This window comes from Ursus maritimus, unplaced genomic scaffold (genome assembly GCF_017311325.1).
Source record: "Ursus maritimus isolate PB19 unplaced genomic scaffold, ASM1731132v1 scaffold_23, whole genome shotgun sequence".
Classification (NCBI taxonomy): Eukaryota; Metazoa; Chordata; class Mammalia; order Carnivora; family Ursidae; genus Ursus; species Ursus maritimus.
This window is the reverse complement of record NW_024424786.1, coordinates 20,371,842-20,382,012: the sequence shown is the minus strand read 5'-3', so window position 1 is coordinate 20,382,012 and position 10,171 is coordinate 20,371,842. Positions and strand designations below refer to the sequence as shown.

The following is a 10,171-nucleotide window of genomic DNA, read 5'->3' as shown; positions in this document are numbered from 1 at the left end:
GGGGGGGGGGGGGGGGGGGGGGGGGGGGGGGGGGGGGGGGGGGGGGGTCTGCACCGCAGGTAGGGCAGCTTCTGTGGAGAAAAGCACCGGAATGCTCACCCTAAGCTCTTCCCAGCTCTGTGGCCTTGGGCAACTCTACTAACGTCTCCAAGCCTCATTTTGCTAACAGATGATCTTTCCAATCTCTTGGAGTTATTATATTTAAGCGCTGCAGTGGAAAGAAACCTTTAGCCCAGAACCTAGTACACTGTGATTGCTTGTTCATCGTGGTTTTAGCTAACATTTGCTGAATACTAGCTATGGTTCAGGCCCTGTGCCAAGCACCCATCTCATCCTTACAGCAGCCCTATGAGAAATGAAGAGTTATTATTTCCACTTTATAGATGAAGAAACTGAGGCACAGAGAGGTCAAGTGACTTGTCCAAGATCTTATAGTTAAGTTTCATGCAAGTTGACTTGAACACCTGTACTCTTAACTATCCTACATGGTCATCTTATAAATGATGTTACCCTATGGTTATTGATATTAATATTACTGTTTTTCTCTGAGCTTCTATTTCCTTATCCCTAAAGCAGGGATGATGAGAATCACTGTGAGGATTAAGGGAGCCAAACTGCATAAAATATATAGCTTGGCCCAAAGCAAGTGCTCAGTAAACATGAATCCCCATGCTGTCCACCAGGCCTCTCTTCCCACCCTTCCTCCTTTCTCTGCTGGTCTTCTCCACCTAAAAAGGAAGCATGGGGCCTTGTGCAAATCCCATGCCAGAGGGGGGCCAGCTGAGCTTTGCCCCAGCATCTCTCTGAGGGCCTCTGTCCCCAGGTGCTCTGGTGACTGCACGTCACAGCAAACCTGGCAGAGTGCTCGCAAGGCAGGTGCACGCCCCGAGGCTGGTGTTGCAAGTCCTAATCAAGCTGTCAGTCCTCACGGGACCTTAACCCTGTGCATCCCAGCTGGGCACGGTCCACATTCAGGAGTGGGAGGCAGGTGGGTCCAGGAGAGGCCTAGCCTCTGAGGATGCTGCAAACTGTCCCCCACCAGAAGGAAGCCCCTGCCTCCAGGCCAGAGGCCAGGGCATCACACACAGACTCACGGTGCTTACCTCCGTAATGCAGTCCCACACCTGCTCCCACCACCAACACGTGCACACGCATGCACGTGGTATCTCTCACCCTCTCTGAAGGGTCCGGAGTCAGCCAGATACATAATCCAATTCTCCCTTAGGCCTAAGAAACACTTTGATTCCCAGAAAATGATGAAGAACGTCCTCTATTTCTGCCCCTCGATATTTAGCTGAGGCTAAGTTTGAAGGAGGAAAATGAAGGCTTTTGTGTTCCCATTGTCTCCCCCTATGTCCCATGATGGCAGGGCCCAGAGAGAAGGTCCTTCTCCCCACACATGCATAACCCAGACCTGCCATCCCAGGAACCCCCTCTTCCTGCCTTTTCTGCCAGGTGGCAGCTGGCGAGGGGGCAGGAGGGAATGGCCCATCTGCCCCAGGGAAGTGTTCCAGGCATTGGAGCCCAGACATTGGAGCCGGACAGCCTCAATGCAAAGTCTGGCTTTGAGATTTAGTAACTGTAGCATTGTAACTTCTCGGGCCTTAGTTTTCTCATCTGTAAAATGGAGATAGCAGTAATGCCTACCTCGTAGAATGGTTATCAGGGTGGTTTGTTAATACGTGGGAAGTTCTTGGGACAAGGTCAGGGGCAGGACAAGCTCACATGCACGCTTAAAAAATGAAGGACTAATTTCAATTTGGGAAGATGAAAAGGCCTGGAGACGGGCAGAAGTGACGGTTGGCACAATCATGTGAATGGACCTAATGCCACTAAGCTCTACACTTAAAAAGAGTGAAAATGGTAAATTCTAGGTCTATTTTACCTCAGTAAAACCACCACCACAACAAAAACCAAGGGTTAACAGAAGCCATCACCAGGAGGATTACCAATGGGGCTGATGCCTGACATCTCAGACATAAAGACACAGCTTTCTCCTGTCTGAGGCCTCCGCATTTCCAACAGTGTAACAGGAGGTTGGACAAGGTCATTGCTAAGACCCCTTCCAGAAGCTTCTCTGATTCCTGCATCACAGATATAGCCCTCTTCTCCCACCACCCATTGAGAGAAGACAAAGTCTCACCAAGGCATGGGGACGATGAAAATAAAATATCTTGCAGGAGTAACCCTCCCTGTGGGTGGGGTCCCGCGTTTGACTTGCCACCTGGCTCTCAGGATTCCCGAAGGAGCTGAATGTCTCTGACCTCCTAAAGGTGGAGAGAAATTGGATGTGAAAGGGTAGTCGAGAGCTGCTTGGGCACTGGGTAGGCCCTGTAGGCCCTGGCTCTCCTCAGAGCCCCCGCGGTGGGAGAAGTGCCTGGCCGGGCCTCTGTATTTTCTCTCCCGGAGAGGCAATGCCTCCGTCAGAGAGTCTGCAGGGTTCTCTCTGAGAGGGAGGCAGCAGGGGGCAGCCAGACTCGTCTCCGGACACTGCTCTGCGGCCTTCTTGAGAGATTCCACTTTGAATTCACAGTTGTCCCCGTGGCAGCTTCCTGTCCGAGTCTGGGTTCCCACGGGGGCTGGCGCTGCCTCTAACCACCGGACCGTGACCTTGGCAGGCTTTTCCTAATAGCTCTGAGATACACTTTCCTAGCTGGAGCAGCATGTGCCTCCTAGGTTGGGAGGCCCGATGTATCACATACAAAGTGTTTCGGGAAACGCCGGGCACTTGGTAGGTGCCCACCATTGCCAGGAACCCCTCACAACTCCCAGTGAGTGGAAAAACAGCTCAGTCCCTCTCCTCTCTTCATTTTTCCTATTGAACAAAACAACAAAGGTCCCCGTCTCATCCTTTCCAATTCAGGATTTGACCGCTTAGATACTTTGAGACCAAAGGGGAAGAAAGGCGAAATGATGTGCCCACTAGACAAACGATGTCTACAGGAGGGCAGGGAGGAATATCAACTGAGTCAGAAAAACCAGCTGTTTTCACAACCTTTTCAAATGGCTTTAGCAGACAGCCGCTGAATCCGTGCCCGCCACACGCTAACCACAAAGGATCGGACCTGCTCTTTGAAGCAGGCCTTCTGCGTGGCCTCACTGCAAGGCCGGCGAGGGGACGGGCACAGATTGCAAAACACTCTAGAATTTCATTAACCCTCTGCTCTCTTAAAATAAAGAATTACCAATACTGGAAAACTTTATCAAAGTGTGCAGGCCAGGCCGCCTGTATTTGATAAGCGTATGATACTTTTTAAAGATGATTTCTCCCCTCAAGTTCTGACAAGTCCTGGAGTATTCTGGCCTCACACCTCGTTTCTGGCACCCCGCCCTGACCCTCCACACACCCACACACCCACACACCCCTCCCCTGTTTGCCAAGGTGACCAGGCCCACATGCGGTGCCCCCTTGCTTTGGATTCTGGTTTCTACTTCATCTGCGGCAGATGTTTCTAGATTAGGGCGTTCCAGGGGTTCCTAAGAGGTCCCTCAGGGACCTGGGGTGACGGTTGAGAAGGCTGGGCTCCAGCTCCCACTCTCCATCCCCACCCTCAAGCAAGGCTCTTGCACCTTGAAGGTGCTACGGCCCAGAGAACCCTGGTATGACCTACTCCTGGTTCTGCCACTTACTCGAGGACTTGGTGACACGTGGGAGGGGGTTCACATGAGCACAGAGGACAGCACGCTAACTGCTGCATCCTAGGTACTCCACAAATATGTCAGCTGTTGCTACATCATGGGAAAGTTTATTTAAAGAAAGAACTTTATTTGAAAAGGTGTAAAACCTTTTGGGTATTAACATCCAGAAGATCAGGGAGAGAGGTATTTGGGTCCCATGTGGGCTTTTCTCAGCAAGATTCATTTGCTGGGTATAGAAGTCTGAGAGCACATGCAAAAGAGTCTAAGAATCTCTAAATCAAAACCAGAAAAATAAACAAAACCACTGAAGAGCGTGAGGTGGGCCCATGGCAGCGGCCACATCCCAGGAGCACCTCCAGAGAGAGACCTCAGCCCTCACCACCAGCAGCCCACCCTGCACACACCTGAGCCTTCTGGGCAGCTTGGGGCTTAGTGCTCCCTGCGCCTTCCCAACCCCACATGCCCCAGGCCATAGCTCTTCGCTGATCCTCACCAGCCCTTCCAGTCTTTTCTCCATCCAGTTTCTTACACTACTCCGGGCTTCCCTCCCATTCCACCATCTCATGGTCTAAATCATTCCACAGGCTTGGAAGGAATGCCAAGAAGGGCTATTGGATGGAGCTCGATCATCTCTGGGAGGAAACCTGGAAATAATTTTTCATTTCAGGCTCCCTCCACCCCCCATAAAGTCCTTCCTTTTGGTGACAAAGCCACAATTGACGGTGCCCCATGCTACCCAGTCTACTTGCCGGCTCTCTTCAGTGCGGCCCCAGGCAAAAAACTTTCCCAACTCCCCTATGCTAATAAATCACACTAATTATGGTCCAGGCTGCCTAACTCAGGCCTCCCCTGACCCAGACTGTCTGCCTCCCCACACCGAGCCCTCAGCTCGCTTTGTTCTTCTTGTCCCTCAGCTAGACCGAGGCTCCAGTGCGGAAGGCCTCGTTTCCCTGACAACAAACACAGTCCCAAAATAGTAACGAATTACAGGTGACTTACACTGAAGGCTTACTGTCCTCCAGATAACTGGGCTAAGTTCTTTACATGCACCATTTCTTTTCCTTTTCACAGCACACGTCCTACAAGGTAGGCACTATTATTCTTGTTTTGCAGAAGGAAGCTGGGGTCCAGGGAGATTAGGAAACCCCATTAGGATTGCACAGCTAATGCACTGAAGAGCCAGGACTGCAAATCAGGAAGGTCCATTCCCCAGCCTACGCTCAGTTAACTCCACACAATCCTCACCTCCCTTCCAGGTCCCTTCCTGCAGATCCCTTCCTCTTCAGGTCATTCGATGGAACCATAGAATGAGGATGGGAACAAGAGTCTGATTGAACTCCAGTAGCTGGCAGGTTCATTTAGCTTCACCGAGTTTCTCATCGAGGTTCCCTGATCAGCAGAGGAGAAAGACCAAGTTCTCCTGCAGAGGGTCGGGGGACCGAACTCAGAGCTCTAAGATCAAACTACTTTCACGGTCTCCAGTCTCACAGACTTGGCATTCGGCTGCATATCTATTTTGTTGTAATAAGAAAAGTCAAAATCTCCCCTCCCAAATTTTTGCTTCAAAGGAGGCTCCCCCAAAATGAACAGGATGGGCTCCAGAATTTCTATGTAGGAAGGGCTCAGGGGCAGCCATCCATTTGGAAGAGACGGCAAAAGGACTCACCTAGAATTTTTTAAAGAGCGCTTTGCCTAAGATTGAGAAGACCACAGATGTCTATAACGAAGAATGAAAGTCGTGGATTACGGGACCCACTCTCTGGAGCTTCCACAGGAGATGCACAGGCACTAATCACGTGGGTTCAGTTACTTGGCCCCCTCTGTCCACCTCCCAGGGGTGGGGGAGATTTAGCCCCTGCCCCTCCCCACCAGTGTCAGAGCATGGGTCTCATGTATGTCCTGAACATCAAGAATTTTACAAAATCACACAGACTCGCCAGTATCCCACACTTTGAGCAGTATTGGCCGCCTAACTCATGCTGGCCATTCAAGGAAAAATTAGCGTCACTTATAATATAACTTCTCAGTTTTCGTAAAGAAAATAAACCCAAATCTCTGGAATTTGCTCACACACACACACACACACACGCACAGAGAGAACATATTAGAAGTATTTGAGGAAATAAAAGGAGTTGTATGGGTAGCCTCAATATTAACAAGTACACATGGATGGTATTTAATGAGCACTTACTACATGCCTGCCTCTGTTCTCAGCGACTTCCGTGGACATTCCCTGCTGACCGTGTGGGCATGTGAGTGTGCCAGCCCAGCTCTACGCTTAAGTCCTCCCACTGAATTTAAATACATCCTAAATTACAGCATCACTTGTGAGAATTCCCCCCGGAATTGCTGAAAACTCCCCTAGCTGTTCAGGTCTTCCTCCCAGTGTAGTTGGTCCTTAAACAAATGTCCTGACCTACTTCCAACTTCAAAGGAGCTGGCTGAGACTGTGCTTAATAGTGGCCTGTGGACATTTAGATTAAGGCTACCAGGCAGGGGATGTGGTTCGTCCCCAAGCCATACACTTAGGCAGAAGGGTTTCAACGCTCAGCTTCTCCCAAGAGTTTTGGTTATTTTATAAATGCTAGATGCATTGAGAAAAACACTCTGTATTCCCAGACAATACGATCTACTAAAGATAACATATTCTATGGGTGCATTACCCCTTCTTTTATTTGCCCTGAGCTCCTCTCTTCCAAGTAGCAAGACGATCTTCATAGCATCACAAAGCTTGCAAACCTTGTCATCATCAGTTTCCCATCCTTTCTGATTTCTTAAACCTTTTGTAACCTAAATTTATATATAAATATATATATATGTTAAAGATATATATGTATATATATTTTTTAATATATGTATATGCCTTTGTCCAAATCTTTTTTAGTCAGTCTTAGAGATGTGTGTCCAACTTGGTCCTCCTCAACCAAGAATAGTGAGGCATGAAATGATGCAAAATTCCCACATTTAAAGATGGAAGAGTGGATGTGGACCTAACTCCCTTACTGACTAGCCAAGTGGCCTTAGTAGAGTCACATCATCTCCCAGAACCTCCTTTCCCTCACCTATAAAGTGGGGATAATAGGCCTTGGTCATTTGGCCAGTTGGCTACACTCACTGGGCACCCACAGCAGGGTAGGCCCATCCCCAAGCACTCCTGACTCAGGGTGAGCAAAGCAGAGCTGGCCAGCCATGTGAAGTTCACGGTTTGGGGAGGGGGGTGAGGGGTGAATCGTTCTGAGAAGGACACCTGAGGGGGCTATGCAGGCATGGGCAGTCTCACTGAGATGGGGAAGTGAGCTGTGGTCTTGAAGATAAGTAGGAATTAGTTAGGAGAAGGTACATGGAGACCTTGTTCTGGGCCAGGAGTAATCCTGAGGAAGCGACAGGGGAAGGGGTGAGGAGGATCCAGATGAAGCAGACCTTCCTCACCTCTGTCGGCCTCACCTCTGCACCCCTCTAGTGAGGATAAGACCATAGAAACACACTGCAACGAGAAAGCGCCCCATGATGCTGGCTCTCTTTGCCCTCTGTGTAGTGAGAACAGCCATTTTTCTCTCAGCTCCCAGACCTGTGGGAAGGCCCTTCCTGGTGAGGAGAGCCCGCCATGCTCGGCTCTGGCTCTGGTTTCCCTCCAGAGGGAGCTGCACACAAAGCCTGCTCTGTGGGTGAGCTTCAAAGGAAAGAGCTGAGGGGAAGGGAGCCTGCCAGCAACACCTCCTCATGTCAGTGCCCACCCCCACCCGGGTGTTTCTCCGAATCCTCTAGGCCCTTTGGCTTCCAGAAACAACATGGCCCTCTTCACGTGCCAAAGAAAATAACAAGGGGGTGGAAGTGGAGAGAGGAGGGAATGGGGACTTGGCGAAACATTTCCATGAAAAGAAATAAAGTGTGTCCTCCAACTGCTGCACACCGATAGCCATCTCTGCTGGGGGCTCAGCTCAGGACCAAGGGCGGAAGAATTTCAAGCCTCATAAACGTCCCTCATCAGAATACCAGGAATGTCAAAGGCCCCCTAGGTTTACTCAAGCCAGAAATCAGTAGAAGAAAGTGCAGACCAGACAAATGGCCGCCCTATTTTCTCAGGAGACCCTATTGTCCACAACCCCCCCCCCCCACCATGGGCTAGTGGGCCGGCTCCAGCCAGCAACCAGCAAGCAAGAGGAAAGGCAGGTTCCTTGTCTCCTCACCCACCACGTAGAGGCAACAACATTGACCTCCACCATCCTGGCAGAGTACCAACCTTTTATCCACAGGCACATAAAATTCTGATTAAAAATTTAAGATAAATTAAAACAAATCTATTATTTAAGTTGATCACCCCTTAATCCACTCCATGGCGGGAAAGGAGATTTCTGGGAGGGCTCCTAGTTTTAGGGTGAGCCTCAGTTTCCTCCTTTATGAAATCATACCTATTTGGGAGGATTTGAGGAACTTAAGAAGCTGACACACAGGAGGTGCCTAAGGAGCTCCCAAGGGAGTGATATACCTGACAGGGCAGAGAGCATCTCCCATCTCCCTGCCTGGGACTGGAAGCTCCACAGATTCACTGGGGACAGTGGCAGCAAATGCAACATTTATGCGGGAATGAGAATAGCCTCGTTGACATTTGCTATGGAGTCTAACTCATGAGTGACCCTTTCTGTCATCCCCACAGCCTGAGCCACCCTCTCCTCTCCACCATTCTCCTCAGGCCTTCTCACTCTCTCTAGCTCTCTGTCTGCCTCTGTCTCTCTCTCCATGTTTTATCTCTTCCCTGTCCTGACGCTCTGAGGACCAGTATGATGGAACGGGAAGAGCGATGGCTCTCAAGTTCCGACCAGGGTTTAAATCCCAGCTCTGCCACACGCTGGCTGTGGGATCTGGGGCAAGGCCTCTGTGACCCTCAGGTTCAAAATCCGTTACCTTCTCAGGGACAAGGACCAAACGTCTTACCATGAATCCTTAGTGCACAATTTGTTGCTTCGCACATAACAAGTGTTCAATGACAATTTTAATAATAGCATTAGAATCTTCCAGGCTCTGTTCTAAGTACTTTGGCATATAGTAGCTCATTTAATCCACGGAACTCTGTGACATCGGTGCTATCATTATCCCCATTTTGCCAGTGAGGAGACTGAAGCTCATTTATTGAATGAACGAATGAATAAATGAATGAGCACCATGGAAGCCACAAGACTTGTGTCAAAGAGCCTAACCAAGTACCTGGCACCTCACTTCCTCCATACCCCTTGTCTGCCACCGTTTCTGTCTCTCCTGGCATTGAGAGAGAACTGTGGAGCACCCAGTCTCTGTTCCAAGCCAGGCATGGTCACTTCCCAGCCTCCAGACAAGACAGTGCCCACCTCTGTCTGGGTTTGTATGGGGCTCCTCTGAAGGAGTGAAGGGGCTCTGGCCTCGGGATGGAAATTCCTCAAAGTATCATCAAAACCACAAAAGCAACAATACAACCAACTTCCCCACTTCTCTCTTCCCCAGCAGAGGCTGCTGTGGTGAGCCAAGCTCTCTTGGCCTCCGGGCAACATCTCATCAGCTTGAGGCCCTCGGCGCAAGGTGACCAGAGGCAGTGCACAAACCAGTAACTAGTGTTGGCAACTGTGCAAAAGAGCAGAGGGAATCTAATCAGCTTCGAATTGTGCCTGGCACACAACAGGCATTTAGTAACTACTGAATTGGCTGACAGTTTCCTAGGCACTACACAGCATATACACGTCAACTCCAAACTGTATAGCAGCCCTGTGAGTTGGCCATATTAATACCTATTGCACAGATGAGGAAACTGAGCCTTTACCATCTATGGACCCTGCCCAGGTCAAAAGCAGCCAAACTCAGGTTTGAACCCAGGAGAGTCAGGCTCCAAAGACTGTGCTCTGGGTACCCTGTTGTCTGAAACCCAACCGCTGAAGGGCCTTGTTTGTTCTTCCCTTTCTTCTCTAGTCCCCCTCTTTCCAAGCACCAAAACTAGGCCCCAGGCACTCCCAAGCCATGACTGGGCTTCTTGCCCGTCCTTCTCTCTCCTGCCCCAAGGTGCACTCGTAAGATCCAGTCTCCTCTGGTTTTTGCGGTGTTGTAGATAAACCTGGGTACCCCCTCCCCAGAGCACCCCACAGCCGGAGGCCCTTGTAACTCACAGCCGAGGGATGTGATGTTAACCTAAGCAGAGTCTCCTTCGGGGGCCCCCTGGAGGCTTTCCTGGGGACCGTGGTCCCTCACTTGTCTCTCCTACGGCGTAGCCTGCGACTCGTACTGGACGTCCGTCCACCCCGAGTACTGGACTAAGCGCCACGTCTGGGAATGGCTCCAGTTCTGCTGCGACCAGTACAAGCTGGACGCCAACTGCATCTCCTTCTGCCACTTCAACATCAGTGGCCCGCAGCTGTGCAGCATGACGCAGGACGAGTTCATCGAGGCGGCCGGCATCTGCGGGGAGTACCTCTACTTCATCCTGCAGAACATCCGCGCGCAAGGTCAGTGTCCAGGGGGCCGGGGCTCCGGGGGAGGGGCGGGGGTGGGGCCACATGACACCCCCCCCCCG

General features: G+C 50.7%; 1 protein-coding gene across 3 annotated transcripts in view; it reads left to right on the top strand.

Annotated features, from left to right (window-relative positions):
- ELF5 (E74 like ETS transcription factor 5) overlaps nucleotides 1-10,171 on the top strand; it is a 24,503-nt gene that overhangs the window by 287 nt on the left and 14,045 nt on the right. The window contains exon 2 of one of the 3 annotated variants that reach the window (XM_040638942.1): nucleotides 9,870-10,103. The exons of the other annotated variants lie outside the window; for them this stretch is intronic. Within the exon in view, the coding sequence (XP_040494876.1) occupies nucleotides 9,870-10,103 (234 nt within the window). The remainder of the gene's footprint in view (nucleotides 1-9,869; nucleotides 10,104-10,171) is intronic. 3 annotated transcript variants of the gene reach the window in all.